At 35.9% G+C, this 23,542-nt stretch overlaps 1 protein-coding gene across 1 annotated transcript; it reads right to left on the bottom strand.

The window, feature by feature from the left end:
* Positions 1 to 309: 309 nt before the first annotated feature.
* On the bottom strand, positions 310 to 20,814 carry LOC140169374 (uncharacterized). The gene is made up of 15 exons (XM_072192635.1): positions 20,716 to 20,814; positions 16,692 to 17,027; positions 14,813 to 15,133; positions 13,065 to 13,322; positions 11,890 to 12,000; positions 10,670 to 10,780; positions 9,029 to 9,139; positions 8,794 to 8,907; positions 8,563 to 8,676; positions 8,333 to 8,446; positions 8,112 to 8,225; positions 7,033 to 7,326; positions 6,684 to 6,917; positions 5,020 to 5,119; positions 310 to 2,508 (listed from the first exon to the last, which is right to left on the bottom strand). Exons 1-15 carry the CDS (start codon positions 20,783 to 20,785, stop codon positions 2,199 to 2,201), a joined length of 2,712 nt encoding a protein of 903 aa, XP_072048736.1. The 5' UTR covers positions 20,786 to 20,814; the 3' UTR covers positions 310 to 2,198.
* Between the last annotated feature and the right edge of the window lie 2,728 nt (positions 20,815 to 23,542).

Here is a 23,542-nt window from a genome sequence, read left to right as displayed (position 1 = left end):
TCGTTATGGGCGTGCAAGACGTGTCGGAAATTAGGCCCTCGTGCCAAAATCCCGAAAGAGTAAAAATTTAAAAAATAAAAAAAAATAGTTAAGACAACTCAGGATCTCAAGAACTCATGAAAAATACCCTAAACTTAAGCACAAACCCTAAAAAAAATAAATACAGAAATCAATGACCTGGTTGGGAGAAGATTGTATATAAAAGGACAAGACATATGAGAACAAGAATAAGAGTAAGAATACAAATGATAATACTTAAAATACATTTTATAGACCTTTACGAAACAGTACTGTAAAACTACAGCTAGCATTAAGTCTAAAATAATTTATTTATGTATTTGACTCCCTTCACGGGTTGAGCACTTACCATTGGATGGTTTTTTACCCTCATTTAATATCATTATATATCGTTATGAACACAGCAAAGTGTCGAATACGCAACATTGCTGCTCTGAGTAAACGGCGTTTGAAAATCTTGGTACCATTCCATTGGTCCTTCTAAAAACTTAGAACATTCGATATATCCCTCAAAACGCGTTTTAACAGCTATTCGGCTTTATGCTGTATCCAAAATGTCTACCACTGCGCAGAGAGTCGCATTCGGGGTCGAATACGCATTCAACTACGTGTAAACCATAGCACGCATTCTTGTTTTGGGGCTTTTGTGTAGAAATTACTGGTTGTCCTTAGGCTATGTAATCTTAACTTGTTATATAAGTTATAAACAGTCATCCCTGTAATATTGAGCAAAAACTCGAGGATTTTAAATTGCGTATGATTTTCTGGGATTTTCCAATTTCACGGGGGCGCACTCACATTATTAAGTCATAACGATGTCACGTGGGGAATGTTTGTACTTATTTTGGTATCACTGGATAGAAGAAACCCACAGCTATACGTTGGTATCAAATATATCACTATAGGACATGTAATATAGAAAATTCGGGGTTTCCCGCTATAGAATACTATTAATCAACCTGATTTGTGCTAATTATACGATTCGTCTCTCTGCCGAATTCATTTATCGGCATGATCGCACTTAGGCGCGATTCGTCCAAATCAAAATTTCAATTACTACGTCGGGGAGTAACTATTAATTTTTGGTAGAAATAAAAGATAACCTGAAACGTAATCATAAGATACAAAAACTCAATTTGCTCGAAATTCTCGATTCGTCACTCTGCCGTATTCATAACGATATGTTTTATAGCTATAGATATCTTCTATCCAGTGATACTAAGTACAAACATTCAGCACAAGATATCGCCATGGCGTAATTATGTGAGTATGCCGTCGCGAAATTCAATTAGAATCTATAGCCTTAGGACAACCTACACAAAAGCCCCAAAATCAAGGATGAGTGCTATGGTTTACATGTGCATACAACTCTTTGTGCAGCGGTTGACAATTTTTGTGTTTAGCATAAAGCCATGTTCATAACGATTATATATTCCTGTTAGTGTATTATTTGTTCAGTATTAATGGACACATTCGTTTATGACTCATCGTCCTGTAAGCATTTAATATGTTCTGCGTAAAGTATTAAGAACTCCTCTATAAATTTTATTATTTTGAAAGAAACTTTTTTTTCATGTGATGCTTTTAAATTATGTTATTCATAAATATACTGGATGCGTCTGAATCCTGAATCCTGTTGCGATGATATTTTCTCTATACATTGGTTCACTTCAAGTTCGGTAGTGACGTCAACGCTTTTCGCGATTGCGCCGCAAATGTGCCAACAAACCGCCCTTGTACGCGGGCGTGTACGCTCTGTACGATTAACTTTACGCGCGCGATTCGATACTACGACCAGCAAAATACGCACGTACATCACTACCAAGCTTGAGGTGAATCAAATAGGTATTGGGCTATACCATTTAACCCCCCCTTGCAAGATTTTATTACAATCTTATTCCAGTTCCACCGTCAATCCAGCTAGAAGGATTTGCAAGTTTTCTGTTAAAATTGATTTGAAAATTCTTGAAATTTATAAAATACATAATAAATATAATTGAATTTTACATAATTTGGCCTCATATTGAAAACATTTTGGAATTCCAAAATCATGTACATCGTTTCCACTTTATATGGATGACACTGGTTGGATCTGAAATTATTTAAAAAGTCTTCCTCAGAGGGGTGTGGTTTTAGAATGAATGGATTAGCCCAATGTTGTGGAACAACTTTCAAGTAAGCTACACTTTAACATTTTGATAAGGATGTTTTTTGCCAACCCAAATATTCTCATTAAGTTCGGGATGCGCATAAGCATACTCTTCAACATTCGCTTGTGCTTCACCACTCACTGCAAACCCGGGTGGTTTCGCTTCTTCATAATATCTAAATTGCGCTCTATCTGAGTCAGGAATGGCATATCCGCCACTAGAGACACTTTGATCCGTGTCTTGCTGGTATCCGAGGTTCCTGGACATCTCAATTGATCTAGATGGGTGGATATTTTCTTCATATTTATGATCATTGGGTCTTTCTCTAGATTTCTTAGATCTGTAAACAAGAATATAAACATCATTAAAATTATGTTTGATAAGAACCAAAATCCTTTGTAGAGGGAGATGGAGTGAGAGGGCAAATGAAATAATGACAAGACATAAAATGAAGGTTAGCTACTAGTGCTTTACCGCTATGCTTAGAGCAATTCTCTCTTATTCGCACAATGACACACTGCGCGGTACATTGGGCTTTTGATGTTGTGGTTCAGTAGAACTATCATACTCGCACCACGGCCTTAGAACATGAAATATTAGATATTAAATACTATATATTGAAAGTTAAATCTTTTCAAACCCGAATTTCAGGCATTATAGGCTACACATGTTCAAACTTTAACACACCTAAATGAAATCAGCTAAATTCGGTGTGTTTGTCGGGTCAACAGTGCATGTGACATAATAGAGACATTGCGATGTTCCAAACGCAGCACGTGGAACGTACGTTTTCACGTATGTTTTTACGTACGTTAAAACGGTGATAAATATTGCTAGTCTCGGTTCCAAACTGGATTGTGCTCATTCGTCACGAAGGGGAACAAGTCAGCTGGAATGAAGGCTATAATATTTGATCTAATCTAATCTAGGTCGATAGAAGGCATAGTGATTGAAAATATAACAGTAAGCTGAGTCTTTGCTTAATTCAAACAGGCCGCTTTTGATTTTGACTAAAATTTTGACCTACATGCTGATTAAACTTAATTGGTTTTTTTTTGCTCCCCAAATATTAGAGTTGCCCAAAACATATATTTTGGTAGATTAAAGATCACTACATCCATACATCATGACTTTACTTTTAAAATGAGACTTTTTTGTCCTGAAAATTGGGCGCGTTGCATGGACTTAGACATGAGATAAAATCAGCATATTTCAACGTAGCATCTGCGTTTTATTCTACGTTGGAATCCAAAATGGGAAATCGCAATGTAAGTTTTTGTACGCAAAGTATCACACACATTTCAATGGGCAATCTATGCGTATGAATATTGCGTTTAAATTTTGTCCATTTTTAACACATCGCTGTACCTTTATTATAATGATTTGTTACAAACAAAAAGGATCATAATAATAATTAGACTTTCCTTCGCATGTTCATTATCTTTGACTGTCTTAAACATATTGTGAAATGGACAAATTTTGTGCATTTTCAACGATGTATCTACGTCGATTTCGCACGTGGAATATCTTCTAAAATAGCTAAATACGTGACCTCGCTTCGATACAGGAGAGCCAACGTACGTCCGATGTCTACGTTTGATATTCAGACGTTAAGTTCCCCTATAGAACTCCACGTTAAACGACCAAAAAAATGGGGATATTTTACTTTACCATGTTATTTCGGCCAAAAATGGACAGAAACTGTTTCCGACAGTTATTACTATTTAAGGATTTTGACTAAAATAATAACAACATTAAAATTGTATGGTATCGTACATTATATATTATGGCTTTATTTACACCAAGGTGTATTGAATTACGGGAAACCCACCCTTATTTGCACCGATGTGGTGCAAATAAGAAGATTGAATTCGATTCTTTTGTTTTTCAAACTTTGGGGATTAATTATGATATGATTTATACGAGGGTCATTCAATAAGTCTATCTCCACTCTTATAACGTTGATGCTGTGAATAGTAGCTTCTTCAAACTTGGCATGAAAATATGTGTCCGTACACCACGAACGAGCCGTAAATACGGCCAGGTCAATTTAGTTTTATTTCGTGTTTAGAAAATATCATAAGCTTTAAAATGGTACATCATGTTATGCTTCCAGTTGGGTTTCCAATACAGACAATTTGTGAAAGGATTAGTATAATGCAGAAGCTGATGTATCATGAGGGTGGGGGTAGAACTTTCTGAATGACTCTCGAATGTTAAATGAATGACCATTGTCATCTGATCTTCCGATGTATGCTGTGTGCAAAAAATGAAGGGAAGTATTTGAAGTTCAAATGACTTTATCTACTTTGTTCAGTGCCACAATAGTCGGTCTTTTAAAGGTCCCAGCTAACTTTTAGCGCGATAAGTTATACTATAGGTCGTTACAACCTCTCACCACAAAATTCAATCTTATGGAAATGAGATGTTACAGGGATCCTATACCACACAGTGTCGTACCGTGGCTACTTCGTTCGGGGGGAGGTACATTTGCCGCATCCCTTTATCAATAGCCCGAAAAGGTTGACCCTTTTTTCGTTTCGATGGTTTGAAAAAGTGAAGAGCCAAAAAAAAAAAAAAAGGTTTATAGGCGCTAGCAACCTAAAAGCATGAAATTGTATGTATAGTCACATTTGTAAAATTGTTAAACCTTTTTTTATAATTCTTCCGCACTTTTTTCTTTGATAACTCTTTTTGCCGTCCTTCTACTTCCGCCGCCCTTCTACTTCCGCAGCCCTTCTTTCTTGCCACCACTGCTTTTACCCCCCCCCCTCCCCCAAAGCCCCCAAAACACGAGCATGCCTTACGGCAAAGTATACTTGTAAATTGATATTTAGTTACATAAACATACCGGTGTTTTAAACAGACGACAGCGACAATTATAAAGACAATGATGATCACACCAGCTCCTCCAGAACCGGCAATCAGTGCTATATTGGTTGGCTGTTTCCCTAAAATAAAAAGGAAAAACAATGAGAACAAGTAATGTCAGAAATATTTGATGATTCATATTTGTTTAAGCTGCAGTAAATTAAAATATTTTATTTAATGTAATAAGTAGCGGCTGATTTACTTACCTTTTATTAGGGATAACCATCAACATTTCATGTTGCCCCTATTGCTACAAAAATTCTGGATAGAACTCATCAATAGAAGTATTTTGGTGGTTAAATTGTCACAATCGGTCAAAAACTTTTCGAATTATGAATTTTCAAAGTTTCCCATTCTGACCGCTCATTGGAACGAAATAAAATGACAAGGTCCAAAAATATCAATTGGGAGCAAAATTGGCATAAGCATAATTATATTTACCTTTATATATTTCTTTACTTTAACATATATGAAAGCATGAAACAAGCATATTGTGAAAGTATCAAAGGGGTTTCTTATGAAATGGCACTTTACTAGTCAATGGCATAAATTATTTTTTCAAACCGAGGCATTGAAATCATGCATTTAACGAACATTTGTCAAAAAGCATCCAAGATGGCCGATATGGCACAAAATCAAAATTGCACTAAGTCCAGGTAAACTTTTTTACACAAAAAAAAATGTCAATGTTATTGGGTTTAATATGACCAATTAGTAGGTGTATGCAAATTAAATCTTAAGTGTCATTGAAGGTCATTGACTCATTCACAACAATAGAGGTTATCCACTTCACTCATCATGCTCATGTGTGACTTCTAACAAAGGTGCTGGTTCCCGTAGTATTCCTCATTCAAAACAATTCAATACATGATCTCGGAGTTACCTGCATGACTTTTGCGGGCTATTTTGAAACAGTTATGGTTGCACATTCAGGTACTTCTTTTGAAAGTTCTAAACAAGGTATAGCCAGCAGCAAGTTGTAGATGGTATGGGCCTAAATATAAGAAAACGTTTCGGGTTGAAATCAGGTGGAAAATACATCAAATGAGCACGAAACTTCACATTTATGTTCAGAAAGGTGTCTTCGTAGCATGATTCGAAAGGAGTAAGGAAATTCCAAAGGGAAGCTGGTGATATAATTTTTAACTCGAGATCTACATGTTCAATATTTTAACCTTTTTACAGAGGGTATGATAGAGGTATCACAGACAACTCTGCCACATTTCAGCTCAGTAGGCCACGTTTTTCACCTGAAATTATTGACATGAATATTTTGTGCCATTCTTGAGCAGTGCTGAACTCAGCCACTGGCAATTAAGCGCACTGTGGCGATGGACCAATTTTGACTCGCACTTACAGGAAAATGAAATAAGTTATGTTACTGTAATTTGCAAGATAGTTACAAAATATAATTGGCATTAACTTCCCCAATTTTTACAGAAAAATATTGAACAATAAAAGAATGAGATCAATTTAGAAATGTCTGTGCAAGCAGTGCACAGTTGAGCTCCCTGCATGTCTATGGGAGTGTTCTAATCAAGTTGATGGTTCATTGGTCATCCCTACTTTTATATTTCGTTTACCCGTATAGCAATTAGATAAAAAGGAGATTTATTTATCTGAATAAAAAAAGGACATATATACCATTTCCGAGTGTTTGACTGTTGAGAATCCCCTGTGGTCCAAAACCGGCTTTAGTCATTGCTGATATAAACAATGTATAATCAGTCTGTACCTCTAGATCTCGAAAAGTTACGGTATTATTTAACGTAATGGCATCTTCAACAATGAAGATTGGGCTTCCTGTTTCCAAAAACGTGTAAGAGTAATTGATGATGACGCCATATCTTTGAGTACATGCTGGCTCATTCCAAGGTCCTGTCAAGGTAATATGAGGCTAACGGTTGGATTGTGTATTTATCATACATTTTTGAAGTTTTTAATGTTATTTCCTAGTATGTCCTTGGTGTTTTCTAATTAATTGCGTACTTACCTTCTTCCGCAGTTGTAACAATCGTTGCGTTGCTGTATTCTCCTGTATTACCCCCACTTATACCCGCCACACTAAATGAATACTCAGTACAAGGAGTCAACCCTGTGATGGTCACCATCCTCTCATTGGCATTTGTAGCACCACCATTAAGCTCTGCCCCTGTTCCAGTTTGTAGCAGTCTGTATGAGTAGCCGGTGATGCCATCAGGACATGGGTCAGGACACGCATCCTCAGACCAGGAGAATGTTATGCTTGTGGCAAGAACACTTTCTATGGTTATACCAGCAAAGTAGACTGTTTGGAATCGAAACACAAATTATGAAAATATACTGCACTGGTTCTGACCTCATTTCATGTGGAAAAATAATCATTAAAATTAACGCAAACATAAGTACGATATTTGAAAACATTAAGTGACAATTGGTACATACAAATTATGAGAATTTGTGTAAAATAAAAACAGATACTTTCTGATACTTATGCATTGTATTATGGTTTTATTACTGTATAGTTTATGCTACAAGATATAAAAACGGTTGGAATCTATACAGCGCCATGCACGTGTTATTCACAGCCATTTACATTTATGTCAACTGCCATGCAATGCCCAAGTTATGCTCATACCTTTGGGTGGCACTCAATAGACAATATTCATGATAACAGCTCCCTATTTCACCCCTGGGAAGAGGGAGAGGGAAGCGAGTTAAAACTCCATGCACAACACGATGGCACCGCTGGAACTCGTAGCGTCTCCGTGCCCCAGCAATGGCAAAATGATATTTCAAGTCTACATTTTGTGGTTATTGTTTACTAGAGTTATTTTTTTATTGTTTGAGATGTGCCCATGCCTCCAATGGAAGTTGAATTAGAATAACATGTTACTCCTACTGTAAGACTATACATTTCAAACAATCATTGGATAGGTGTCTTCTCCAGAGATCTTAAAAGAGACAAATGGCTGCCATTAAATGAATGAACGTCGATCAAGTAGATGAACTTTCTCAGGTTCCCATCGCAGCGTCAAACTCCTCTGATTTATAGACTTGAATAAAACAAAAGTATAAATTCGATAAACGTACTGGTATCACAGTTATTTCCAATCCATCCAGCATCACAAAGACAAATGTACTGGTTTATTCCGTCTTGACACATGCCATTAACACAAGGATTGCTAGCACATTCACTGATAGTATCTGAAAAGATTTTTCGAAAATGAAACAATGATATTTAATGAAAATTGAAAGTGATCACAATTTCTTTAAATCTTTTTATATATAAAAAATAATTTTGATTTACTCACCGATATCGCAATTAGTTCCAGACCACCCAACATTACACTGACATGTGTACTGGTTTATTCTGTCTTGACACATGCCATTAACACACGGATTGCTGGCACAATCATTGATGACATCTGAAAAGATTTTTCAAAAATGAATCAATGACAGAAATTGCATGAAAATTGAAAGTGATCACAAAATTTGTATCTTTTATAAAATCAAGAGTAAAAAATAATTTTGATTTACTCACCGATATCGCAATTAGTTCCAGACCACCCAACATTACACTGACATGTGTACTGGTTTATTTCGTCTTGACACATGCCATTAACACACGGATTGCTGGCACAGTCATTGATGACATCTGAAAAGATTTTTCAAAAATGAATCAATGACAGAAATTGCATGAAAATTGAAAGTGATCACAAAATTTGTATCTTTTTATAAAATCAAGAGTAAAAAATAATTTTGATTTACTCACCGATATCGCAATTAGTTCCAGACCACCCAACATTACACTGACATGTGTACTGGTTTATTTCGTCTTGACACATACCATTAACACACGGATTGCTGGCACAGTCATTGATGACATCTGAACAGATGTTTTCGAAAATAAAAACAATGACAGAAATATGATGAAAACTGAGAAAGTGATTAAAAAATTCCTATTTAAAAAAAAATCAGGAGTAGAAAGCAATTTTGATGTAACTCACTGATGTCGCAATTAGTTCCAGACCAGCCAATATTACACTGACATATGTACTGGTTTATTTCGTCTTGACACCCGCCATTAACACAAGGATTGCTGGCACAGTCATTGATATCTGAAAGGAATTGCCGAAAATTAAAGAGTGCCATAAAAGAGAGTAAACAGCGAAAGTGATGTAAAAAATCAAGAGGAAAAGGTATTAATTTTGATATTTATAATAATACTACTGGGTTTTAAGTGTTGAAATGTTTGCGTTGAATAGACAAACCCTCAGAAAAGTGTTCAGTAAACCTTCTTGACATCTTTAGTTTGTAACAAAATTCTATCCCAGCACTTAAACATTTGTCATTCAGCCAAGATCAACCAAGTAATGGAACTATTAGGAATGTCGTTTAAAGACCATGTAAAACTTATAACAGATCTGACAGACATGAATGTTGAGTGACACTTGGAAGTCTATTATTTTTTACTTTTTACCCGAGTTTCTTATTTGATTTCTAACCTTGAGGCCTTTATTTAAGTTAACTTTACCATGTTTAAAATAATTTTACAGTGATTGCGGACAACCCCATGTAACTCACTGATATCAACTGATATGTACTGGTTTATTCCGTCATGACACACGTCATTAACACAAGGACTGCTACCACATTCATTGAAGTCCGATAAGAATTGCCGAAAATATAACAGTGCCATTTAGAATAAACACTGAAGTGATGCATAAATGTACTAACTTGTTTAAAGGGCATATCTATTGCAAAAACAAGTTTAACTCTATTCGAAGAGAATAATTATTACATTACAAGTTGACACTCGTTGCAATTTTGTATGCATATTTCTCCTGAAAAAAGAGAAATTGTTTAGTTAAAGTTCGGCCTCGTACGGGTACTTCCCCTGTTCGAAGCGAAATTAATTTTCAAGGCAGCGGACACTATAGGGGAGAGTGGGTTAATCCCGAACATCTTTACATTTAAGCCTATTACTACACATTAAAACAACGTAAGATTGAATAAACCATACCAATATCAAGAGTGGGATTACCCGCCGACCCCTATGTTCACGATAACATAATGGCCTAGAGTTTTTTTTAATGTTCATTCATGCATATATCATCCAGATGATCTATGATTCATGTATAAATGCGCGACCTTCAATGGTCAACAAAAGGTTAGCTACTGGCCCATTGAAATTGTTTATTTGCATAATAAATACAATATTGATCATTGAGACTAGTACACCTGAATAGTCTCAGATTGATCACGCTTAAATTCTAAGCTCAAAATATTTTTTTATTTTTTAGTCGAAATAGTTCTTATGATGTTGATATACATATGATTTTTTTTTCTGAGAACAACAACAGTATACGTTCTGTGCATTGAGAGTGTTTACAGTCCACTCTTTTAAAGCGGGCACATTTCATTTCATGACGTCAACTTTTTTCTAGGTCAAATCTGTCTTGTTCGAAGGAACTCACCGCTTACAGTTGGTTTTTGCGGAATATCAATTTTAAACGTCTTATTTTCTCAAAAAAGGAGTCAATTTCATTGTCTTCATAATATTAGCTTGCCAATGATATGATGTTGTCCAAGCAATATATATGCCCTTTAAATCAAGAAGACAAAAAATTAACTTCGATATAACTCACTGATATCGCAATAAGATCCAGTCCATCCAGTATTACACTGACACAAGTACTCGTTTGTTCCGTCGTAACACACGCCGTTAACACACGGATTACTATCACACTCATTGATGTCTGAAATAAAATAATGGCATTGAATGAACACTAAACTAGATGTGCAAAGTGTTATTAAAATCAACAGAAACAAAGTATAATAATATACCCAGCAAACACAAAACGTTTTCGACATCATTTGCTGGTCAGAAAACGTTTAAATGTCGGGTTATATAAAGGGTATATAAAGGGCATAAAACGTTTTCATAACATTAAAAACCTACTGCAAACGTTTGGACATAATGCTATTTAAGTGTTGACAAAATATTTGGCCAAAAATGTTTGCCAAAATAACATTTTCAAAACATTTAAAAAATACTGTTGCAGTGTGTTTTCATACAAAACGTTTTAAAACGTTTTCATGATCTTTATATAACCCGAAGTTTAATGTTGTTAAAACGTATTTACCTAAACCAAAACTCAAAATAAAACTTGTTTAACGTTTTTGTGTGTGCTGGGTACTTATGTGATTGAGGTGTAAAATATCTGTGTTGAAGAGGCAAAGGCGCAGAAAAATACGCTACGCTACTGTAACCATTCTCAGAAAATGTCTTTGAAACAATACCTGACAGGGATTTAACCTTTGCATTCGGCCAAGATCAACCAAATTACTACATTGTTTGCAGTGGGGGAGAATAGTCGTTTAAAGATCAGCCTACAAAAAATTAAAGACATTTACAAACATTCTATCAAACCAGAACAGGCACGGATGATGCAAGGTATGACAAAGGCATAATGACACTTACATGGGTTTTTCATGAGCATGATTGGGCGTAAGTTAATATCAGAAACAGGTACACAAGAATGAATGAACTTATAATAGAATAGCACGAGACTATGAAACTTGGCGTAGTTCGTGAGTCATTCTATGGGGGCATGACAGTGGGGCCAATAGGCCTGATGGGGGAGGGTATTTTCCAATGTTTTTAAAATAATTAAAAATCTATTGGGGAACTTCCCCTGTGTCCTGTGACACTATACCATCGTATTTTTAAAATGTGTTGATTTCAAATTATCCTTGATATCTTTTGTGAAATAAATCAAGTAATAATTAAGCAATAATATACTACAATAACTACAAGATGTTGCTCATCGATAAAATACAGAGAGTAAAAAAATATGTAACTCACTGATATCGCAGTTAGTTCCAGACCAGCCAACATTACACTGACACATGTACTGGTTTATTCCGTCTTGACACCCGCCATTAACACAAGGACTGCTGGCACATTCATTGATATCTGAAAATAATTACCAAAAATAAAACAGTGTCATGCACATGAATAGGGTAAACACCGAAAGAGAAACACATATTTAAATGAAGAGCAAAAAAAGTATTAACTTTGATATATATAATCTGAAACAAATGTACATTATATTAATAACAGACTTGACTAAATATTAATTGGGGTATGTCGGGAGATGGTGTAAAATAATGTGTGGTCTTTGTGGGGTGAACGGGGGTGAAACCCAAACAAGTTAATTTTTAACCGAACCCCCACCCCAAAAGAAAAGAAAAGAAAAAACAACCCCCAAAATGATGCCCACCGTAATTGGTTTGTCTTGGCCCACTCAGACAACTGACCCTGATATGCCACTAAACATGCAAAATACTTGAACATATTAGAACATTATTTTAAAATAGCCTAAAAACGCATATGTTTGGCTCTTATTTTAAAAAATTGACTAAATATCAAAATTTGACTTTCATTATCAGTTAGAACTAACTATTTGATAATGATTTAGCTATGTCTCATTTGGCAAAACAGGATAATATTTTTAATACAAAAATATTAGTGCTGTATTTTTCTGGAATATAGGGAGTAATCATCTACAATAGCCATATATCTTATATTAGCCCAAATTCCTGCAAGCATCACTACATACATATCGATATATGAAATCGAAACGTTTATTTGTTGCCCTGCAATCTTGTTGGAAAAAGTTACAAGCATTTCAATGGTAAATGGTCTGATTCAAAAGTTGAAGAAGTTCCCATACAAGGGATTCTGCACCCGGGATTCTGCATAGATTACTTGATGAGTATCCAATGCACTACGTGCCTTATGGTGCGCGCCATTTTTATTATAATTTTATTCTAATTATGTTCGTCTCATGGTTGATTAAAAGAGAACCTAGGAGACACTCTGAAGAAGATAACGAACAAGTATATCCAGCCAAACACAACCCTGTTTGCGCCGCATCCTTTTCAGAAAGTGGAACAGCATTGAACAAAAAGAAATAAGAAGACACCTCGTCAGAAGCATGCGCCGTCGCATTACAGCAGTTGTGACATCTCTCTTACCTGATGATGAAACTGTAACTGTGAATGTACACTGTCCAATATTGCCACTTGGGTCTCTACCGGTTACAGTAACTACGGTTTGCCCAAGGTTAAAGATTGTTCCCGATGGGTTTCCGTAAGTAAGTTGAACAAATCCACCGCTGTTATCAGTTGCAGTTGCTGGCGGGTAAAATACAACAGCAGCACTTGCTCCTTGTGGGGCTGTGGCTTGTTGGTTTGTTGGGCAACTCAGGACTGGTGGAATTGTATCAATGGACGCTGTCATATATCCAAAATATTATTAAAACAATAAAACAATGTGACATCTTGCTAACACGATAAATAGTGTTTATCATTCATTTTGATGAGAATGCATTTAAAGTTTCATAGAAATTCTACAATTTTCAATTTTCATCGTTTCGTCCAATTCTCATCGCTTTTGAATGAATTATACATTTATGAAATTATAAATTTCCACTAGTACTGACGGCTAATAATAATGAATCCATAGTGACGTATGTTGCATTACTTGTCGAACACGATATGATTTCAGGTATTAATAGTTAGAAACTTTTCTCATAGTGCTCATAATCTGTTTGCTTCCCTCACTAGCTAGCTTTTGATTCAACAAGTAACTTGGGGGGGGGGGGGTGTGTCCAACAAAGTAATTATTTTGTGTAAGCTAACCCTAAGCCTAATCATAAGCCAAATCCTAATCCTAATTCTAACAATAATCCTAACCCTAATCTAACCCTAACCAATCAATCAATGACAGTGCCTGTTTCAAGTCTATAAGCCTCCATGCATGATCGCCTGAATTCAACTACCTGCTTTCAACAACCTGAGTTTTAACCCTTGCCCTATTGGGTGGCCGTGTTAACGTAATTACGACTGAAATCCTATCGTATTCGACCAATAATGTTGTTTAGCATCAATGGCAAGTTAATATGATATGCCCAATACAATTCACCTACTCAACGATGTTCATTTCTTGATACATTTGCAACCGACATCTGTCACTATGTGATTTCCACATTTAATTTGATTGTTTGAAACACCTAATTTGAACTTTTTTTGTTCACCATGTTCATTGCAAGAAGTGGGTAAGTGCAATAGCTGCCCTGTGAACATTGGGCAATTTACACACAGTATAGTATATTGCCCTCATCTACACATGGCAGCTATTTCACTTTCACTTCTGGCACTGAGCAGTCGATTTCCCAATATTGAAAAGCCTGCTTTGGATGCTCTAGAAATGGGTGATTTCATATTGCATTTTGAAGTATGCAAAACGGATGCTGGACCTTGATATTTGTCAAAAAAGTTTTGGTTGCAAATGTTTGATCATTTTTGTCGAATTTTGCTTTAAAGCGGGTCAGAGGGGAGCATGACACAGAAGATGAACGTTACGTATGGGCTCTATAAAGTAGATCCCAAGGCATGATATGAGGGGTGCCCCCATGTTCATGATTTTTCTCAGAAGGGGAGAAAACGCCCAAAACTTTTGTGTTGATATATTCTTGGCCTTGACCCAAGACACGGAAGACCTATTGAAATATAAATGTAATAAACACCTTCCTTGTCTCGTTTCCTATAAGATTAATGTAATACTAAGTAGTACACTGTTGTGTTTTAATGGATCATGCCTCTGTACAGACGATGGTACTATGATGTAGTATGTTGATAATCAAAATGTGCTAAACCAAATTATTTTTGCTGCTGTTGCTCTGTGACTTTTATTCAACTGAGATTAGTCCATTTGCACTTACCACATGAGGATGTTTCCCCCATGAAGGGTGATGAATAGGGTCCATCCAACTCTCCATTCCTATTAGATCCCCTAACTCTAAAGGTATACAATGTACCACATTGCAAGCCAGTGATAGTGACTACAACACGGTCATTTTCTTTCTTGTATTGATAACTTGCAGTAAGAATTACTTCGTTGGTATTCAAGTTCTTTACTTCTGACTCATAACTGGTATTTCCTCGTCGGCTTCCACACAGTATATAATTGAAGGAAAATGCCAGACTTGTTGCTGTATTCTGCTCTATTAAATTCTGTATCCAATTAGGAAAATCACTTGGAGCTTCGTGAATGAAAAGAATAATTAAGTAGAATTTGATTAGTATATACCAAGCAAGTTATTATGCTATTATATTTATCGCGGTTACTGATGTAGTTTTTAGAGTACGTTGTCCACATTTCAAAGGTTAAAAAAATCACAAAGTTGAAGATTTCATGACTACACAATCTTGGATGTTTCTTTATCTATATCTTAATTTTGATGTATTATTTAGGCAACAAAACATCTTAGTGCAATCGTTTCTTTATTGGAAGTGTTGTATCAAAACAAATATTTTGACACCTCCCTATTGTCACAATCGGAGCCATTTGAACTGAAAAGTCGTGAGATCTAACGGATAATAACTCAAGTATGGCAAGACCTAGTTAGTTAAAACTGAACATATTTTTAATTCTTTTAATAAGAGATATAGGCCTACATTGATATATGGTTTTAACACAATTTGAGCAACTTATTACCATAAATAGAAATATAACCATGTATAAAGTTCGATGACCTTTTCCCGCCAAAAGCTACTCCGGTTCAGTTATTATCATGCATTTTTGTGTACCCTATCATATCAACTATCTCTGATAGTAGTGCAACTTTGCAACCCTCAACCAACCCCAAACCCATCCCATCTGAATACATGTAGCTCTGGCTCTCTAAAGTAACTCTCTAATGTGACGCAGCAGCCAATAATTTTACACAACACAAATCATTATACAAACATTCGCAAAAGGTAACAAAAGGTTACCGAAAAACTCGAAACTTATATAAAGGATAAATAAAGGGTATACAACGTTTTAATAATATTCAAAAACATTTTTAAAAACTTGCAGCAAAACATTTTAACAAAATGTTATTTAAGTGTTGACAAACTTTTAAAATTTGAATTTTGTAAAAAAAGCAGTTACTGATAGCATTGCCATTACCAAAAATAGGCGGCGTGGTTGAGGGTCTGTTAGACATGTTAAGGAATCGACAGCAGCATTCGCAGAGTAATTTTGTGGGACCTGAACTGAGAGAATTGGATTCTGAATACGAGGGTTGTCCTTCTGATATCAAATATTTTTTGAAATTCGCTTTATTATACAAATTTAATTATTAAAATTTGATATTTAACCTTCCTCGGAGTATTTGACCTTTCATATTGAAGATATACATTTTGTCCCTAAAAGACCTAAATTGTTTAGTGCTTTAAAAAAAAAAAATCTATATATTCAATACGAAAGGTCAAAATGCAAATGTTCATATGATGGACTGCTTTTCATCCCAGCCACATACTTATCATTCGATTTATACCTCTTACTTTGAGGACTGTTAAATTTCAAAAATATCAATTTTATTAAAGCTATAAAATGTGTATTATATCGCGAATTTCAACAAATCAAATTATTTGATATCAGAAGGATATTCCTCGTTTTCAAAATGCAATCCGATATGTCTGATGTGCTCTATCCTGATGGGATACGCAAGGGGGGACTGCTCCCTGTTGAACATCTCAGCCCCCTTTTGCACCCGAGCTCCACTTGTATAGGGTGCTGGCCTACGAATTAAAAAAATGTACTGCTGTACTCACCAGCTTCATCAGTTCGAAAATTGTTGGCCGTGCTTTGATAAGTGCTGCCTTGTAACCTTGATTTGACGTAATACGTGTATGTGGAGTATGGTGTAAGTTCATACACTACCACCCAGCATGATGCAATATTGCTGGCATCATATGCACAGTTCGAATGATCCCAAACTGTTTGTTGTTCCCCGCGTACACCGTCTACGGCATTACACTGATCTTTATCAGTCAGTGTGTACGAAATTGAATATTCGTTACTTCTTGTAGGATCGTTACATTTCCATGAAATTGAAACTTCAGCAGATGAGACTGCGCCCGTCATAACATCATATGGAATATACTGTGCTAAATAAACAGCAATATCAATATAATACTAATACTAATAAAAAATATTAATACTAATACTAATACTAATACTAATAAGAATACTAATACTAATAAGAATACTATTACAAATACTAATACTAAATACTAAATACTAATACTAATACGAATGGGTGAATGATTCTGATTAACTTGTGGTGATGCAAGGTGCTATATTTAGAAATGATGTAATATGACATATATGGGGATGATTATCCTTATAATTAAATATAAGGTCTGGAGAGTAATTGATTTGGGACCAGTGTCAAGTTCTAGGAGAGAACTCTGTGAAACTTATGTTAGCCAGTAGTTATGAAATTATTATAATCTGATCTACTAGCCAGTAGTGGTCCAAACTTTACCAAACTTCGGTATCGTGGTTCTTAAATAAAATACACCAAAGGCGGTTGTAGAGCCAATAGCGTTTTATATTTGTCGACTCAAAGAAGCGGCTGACTGAAATATTTCCATTAACAAACTGTGGGATTTTTTTTTGCTGGACTAACAATGTTAGTCTATCTGCCAACTAGAGCAGAAAGCGTGCTCAGGGGATCTCCGAGAGAGGAGCTTACGGTCAACATAGAAGGCCGTTTGGAAAGCACCAGCATACCAGCAAGGATACTCAAAACATAGTCTTTAGGAATTGGACTGAGACTGTGGTAGACCAGGGTCTTCTTTGGGTAGACATAACAGTGATGTATCGTTCGAGAACTCGAGTCCACTTTTTGTTGGACTCGGACTTGGCTCGGACTCGGACACCAAAAGACTCGGCTCGGCTTGGACTCGGACACAAAAGGACTCGGACTTGAAGCTGAGTCCGGTCCGAGTCCAGTCCAATTAAATCCATGTGAAATGATTATCTAAAAATGTCAAAATAGATCTCATATTTGTTGACTTTACTTATTTGGCCATTTTAAAAATTAATTTGGGCTGTCAAATCTCTGATCTGTCATATACCGTATCCTACATAAACACCAAATTATTTAGATTTATCTGTCACTTAGTAGAATCATTATTGTTATCATTATTGAAATAATTAATAATTAATTAAATGCAAATTTTATTAAATATTTGGACTACATAAAAATATCTAAGAGTTCTTTCATGGAACTTTCCAATCCAATCTTGAAAGAGAGAAACATGCACACTGGACCATACGTCTCAGCTCAGTAAATTGTAATATTGCTGTAGGGTGCACATTTGTGTGGGACAATTTTGAAAAGATGTTTAGAATTGAAGGTGAATTTCTGTTAGTATTATTATTATTATGACAATGATGATAACGATGATGATAACGAGAATGATAACGATGATGATGATGATAATGTTATTTTTCTATAATATATTTGAATACATTGCAATTCATTTACATGTATGCTGCATGCAGCCTAGTGACACTTCTCTAGTCCCTGGGTGGGTGCAAGTTCACTGTGCGTTTACATGTAGTGTGCCACACACACACACACACACACAGATAGCCCCACATGACTGCTGTGAGTGCTGTCTGATACAGGTGGTCTGATACATCATAGATGGATACATGTAGTTTTTACCATCAGGAGTTACCTGTTCATGGGTATGGGACTTTGAAGGGGTGTGTGTACAGTTGGTTGAGTTGGGTTGAGTTTTTGAAATGTTAACTCTGTAGGGTGGGGTGGGTGGGGCATGATGCAGTCATGTCTACAGTAGAATTCATCTCAACCTTTGCAGGACTTAAACCCCATTAAAAGCTATTAAACCAAGATAACACTCATTGAAACAGCTCAACTGATTAAATCGGATCTTCTCTGGTTGTGCACATGTGTCTGTTTTTGCATGTGCGATATCGCAATAAAGCTGGTATTATAGCTTCAGTTGGGTAACCGATTATAAAGGAAACGGAAGGACACAATGGTATGTGGACCTTTGTTCACGAAATGAGACAATGGCCTGCTTTTTGTTAACCAGCATTCTTGAAAATGAGCAACATAATGATTGTTGACTTAACACAGTTTGGAAATAATTTCTTCATATTTTTGGTGTTATTTGTCGTTTACATATCCTTCCTAAAACACAAAAGTGCGACCCTCTCCAAACACATAAATTAGCTAAAAATTTAGGACATGTTACAAAACTATATTTTCTAGAATTTCATAGAATAATTTAAATGTAGCTTGTACCGTTTTTTTGTGGCATCCTTCAGAAGTGAGCGGTCCGATACCAATATTTTCGGTCAAATCTCCATTCAATTAACACGGGGAGTTGGCTAGCTATGCCTTGCCCTCACTCATATTTTACAAAAGTGCGACCATTTCTGAACATCTAACCTAGCTGTAATTTTAGGTCATGTTAGAGAAATATATTTGCTAGAAGTTTGGAGAATAAATTAAATATTGGCTGGTTATTTTTCACACAGTGATGTTAACTAGGCAAGTGTCCATTCTTCCAACATACATAGAGGTCACGCGTCAATGGTGAGAGCACTGTGTATTGTGTATAGGAAAACGGACAGTAACTGCAGTATGGTTTGGTAGGGTAGGTGTGTATAGGGAGAGCGGTGTGTGGTGTAGTGTAGTGAGTGACTTTTGGCCAATGACCTTCTTTTTCTACAATTTTATCATCAAAAACTTTGGAATTTTCTTTTTTTTCAGCAAATTTGTATTGTAAATTTTCAAATTAGAAACAAAATATAAAATTTTGCTCCATTTTTGGGAAATAATGACCCATTTTTTTTCAAAATGTGACCCCTTCTCTCAACATTTTATACCCAATTAACCCTTTTTCACTTTGTTACACCCAAATGACCCATTTTTATACAAATAGGCTCCTACGAAGCAATGCCAGTAGGCAGACACATGTCACATCAGAAGTTGAATGATCTCCCCCACACACACACCCGGGCATGGACTTTGACCGGACTCGAGTCCGGACTCGGATCTTATTTTTGTTGGACTCGGACTTGGCTCGGACTCGGCACCCCTGGACTTGGACTCGAGTCCGGACTCGAACACAAAAGGACTCGGACTTGGCTCGGACTCGGATACAAATGGACTCGGCTCGGCTCGGACTCGAACAAGCTGGACTCGGGTACAAGTCTGAGACATAATGTTGGACATGCCTGATCTTGGATCAAGAACTGAGACCATCAAAGGAATCTCATCAGAACTTAAGTAACCATAGCATAAGGACATCTTTACAATAAATGGGTTAAAATATTGTATAATATTGCATTGTGATTTGATTGACAGCCATAATGCACTAATTAATAAATAATCAGAAGTTGTATGATTAATACAAAAAAAAAATTGTATGAGTGTGTTTGACTGTTTGGTGTTGAGTGAACTCGGTAGCAGGTGATTTTGGTCATTTTAGTGACCATAACACAACTTACACCAAATTTGGAATTCAGTCAAATTCATTATTTTTTTAGGACAACCGAGTAAGTTTGAATGTTATGACATATTATGACTTTGAATAACCTCATAGAAGACTAAATAGTAAGTGTTTTATTTTTATTTTGTCTAATTAGTTTATGTATGACCTGACAGTTATTGCTAATGATATTATATAATATTTGTCAAAGAATAACCAAAACAACCTTTGGAACAAGCCTTGAAATTGTATTTCAAGGCTTTGAGCACCAACCTTTTGTTTTATTCGTTTTTTTTAAATCGAAGTCAATTATACATACCTCTGATTTCAATGACGTTTATGCTATAATAAGAGAGAAATAGCGACAACATCAATTGGAAATACGCCATAATGCAGGAAACAGATAATGTCACCAATATTACTAGTTTCACATTTTTTGTTAATAGTACTTCCTGCAATCAAGCACACACACACCGTCTGGCATAGGTAATGCAGTGTATCCACAGGTCACTGATCAGACCCCATTGTCAGATTGGTTGATAGGTTTATTGGTCCATAGAGTGGAAGAAACCATTGTACAGGGTCTCGTGTCAAGTGAGGGAGTCATGTTCGGTTAGATCCAGTGCATGTTTTTGTTCACGCAGTGAACTATCTATAATGCCACTTATACCCATATCATATATGCACAGTTTATCTCTTACATATCCTGTATCTTGAATAGCCATTGCAGTCCACCAGGTCTGTGATTACGATGCTAGGAAATAATTCCTAATATCTCATACCCTCTGTTTGAATACCTTTTTTAAATTCTGCCCCATAAGACAAGGACTATTTAGTCCATTTGATCTTGCAATGAGACCGTAAAGTGTATGAAATTTTTAGCCTTTTTTCTAATCATGTTTATTATTGGCTTCTAGCAATCACATGATTATAATATGCTTTACTGAATGTTGAGTAAGGTCAGTACAATTATTAACCAAGTGATAAGATAAAATACACTGCGTATTTTCAAACAGCCAATTTACTGAAAAATTAAGTCCCTATTCTTAAACATGATCATTAGTATTAAAAAACCCCAAGCTTCATAAAATCTACCCATTAGTGCTTGCTTATATATTCCGTCAATAACATGAACCCTAATAATGACAAATTTGGGAATTTCTCTCATCTCTCTGGTTTGTGAAAGTATATGCCTATTAAAAATGTGTGTCCATGTTACACTGTGTCCATGTATAAGTAAGCATCTTACCATACCTTATCTGCATGGTATAATGGGAATGAATAGAACAGACAACTGACTCCTTTTGCATACTGCATATTATTTTCTAGATTTACTTACTGGCGAGTTATAAACTTCATTGATCGCGTCATAAGTGTGATATAGACATAGAATGTGTCAATCTGGACCTGTAGGGACTACTGCACATCACGAATAAAGTTAATTAAAATGCTTCAAAAATCCAAATTTGTATCCTGCAGGTGGCTCAAAAACCTAAATGCAAAAGGAGGGTTTTTTAAAAATAATTTAAAATAAACAAAAAATAGACAATTCTTGTTTGCAGACAGCAAAATTATACTTCAACGCTATTCAAATTTGGTACACTCACCGGAGCGCTTTCACCGGATCAACTGGCGTCTTCAACGGATGTTATTGCTCTTGTGATGTACCCTGTATAATAAGGAAATTCATGAAATAGGGGAAGTTACCTTTCTAATCATGCAATATTTTGTTTATGACTTTTTCGGAAAACCCCTATGATAGAAATGACATCATCATTTATGAGGACTATTTATGTCCATCCCCTGAGATAGTAAAGTGAACTGAAATAGTGGGAAAACCCCCAGGAAGTGATGTAATGTTAAAGGTGAATGTCTATTATTAGAACATTGGGGAAAATCCCAGATGGTTAGCAATAAAACATCATGCTGGTAATAATTCTAGGCAGACCTGTATCGATATGATTGTAATGTGAATGGATGTAGCTATAGCTCTCAAAAAGAGAGTAAATAATGTTAACCAATTAAAATCAGGATACTCAAGGAGTATTACTGAGTGTGGCCAGGGAGATCATGAGTTTCCGACAGTGCTATTTAAAACAGCCTCTGAGCGATGGATGGATATTTTCACCGATAAGCTGGAAATATGGTTATTTCAAAGCTACGAAAATGGACCAAAGTAAGACATAGAGGGTCTTCTGCGGATTGTGAAGGACTTTATGAAAAATGTTACGATTATTATCATCTGGATACAGATCTGACAGGCGGTCATAGCCTTTATTATGACTGAAAATGTATATGACAGAATGTCATGGGAGATTGTAAACTCCACATGTGTGTGATGGTCTTCGTGCTTCAAAAAAGAAGTACATTTTAACCAGTTTATGTAGCCAATAATTGAGCTATTTTAATACAGCAACGAAGGAGATAGCGAGCAAACAAATGTGCTCTTCCTCATCAAAGGATTAAAGTTCTTCTGTCAAATTGCTGGAGTTTGCCGGGTTTGTGAAGGCCACGCATCTGTCATAAAACAGCGGAGCTGTGTTAAAGAAACCTGTTCCCTGAAGAAAGAGAGAATGGTGAAAGAAACACCATTTTTGGAAAAAGCAGCGCAAGGAGATATATTTGTGGAGAAAGCAGCGCAAGGATATATATTTGTGGAGATAGCAGCGCAATGGAGATTGGAGGAAGCATCATCAGCTTCATATGAGGATTTTATACGCAAGGATTTATAAATGCAAGTGTACACTGGACTTCGCTGATTTTCGCAGGACAAGTGAATAAGGATATATTACATCAGTCGTCCAGAACATTGCAAGAACTCTAGAATCACCAACAAGAAGACCGCTGGTTAAGTACCGATAGAATAAAACTGTTTGTGTGATTTTATTGTAATTGTTGTTATATGTACCAAGCATACTTTGTTTTCAATTAAAGACTTAGATTTGTTACCTTAAAATCAAACAGTGTATTTGTGTTGTGCATTCGTGTGAGTTCGGGTAAAAGGTGATTTTGGCCTTGAGTCAGTAGGACTCGTAACACTCTGAAATTTGCTCATCAACATGACGTCAAACTTGAAGATGTTGTGCCGCCCCCTTGGTTCCGGGGGGTCAGGAGGTTGTCCCAGACAGGGTCGATGTCCAACCCTT

The sequence above is a fragment of the Amphiura filiformis genome, chromosome 1 (genome assembly GCF_039555335.1).
Source record: "Amphiura filiformis chromosome 1, Afil_fr2py, whole genome shotgun sequence".
NCBI lineage: Eukaryota > Metazoa > Echinodermata > Ophiuroidea > Amphilepidida > Amphiuridae > Amphiura > Amphiura filiformis.
Note: the sequence above shows the minus strand (reverse complement) of the source record. Positions and strands in the feature narration are given on the sequence as shown.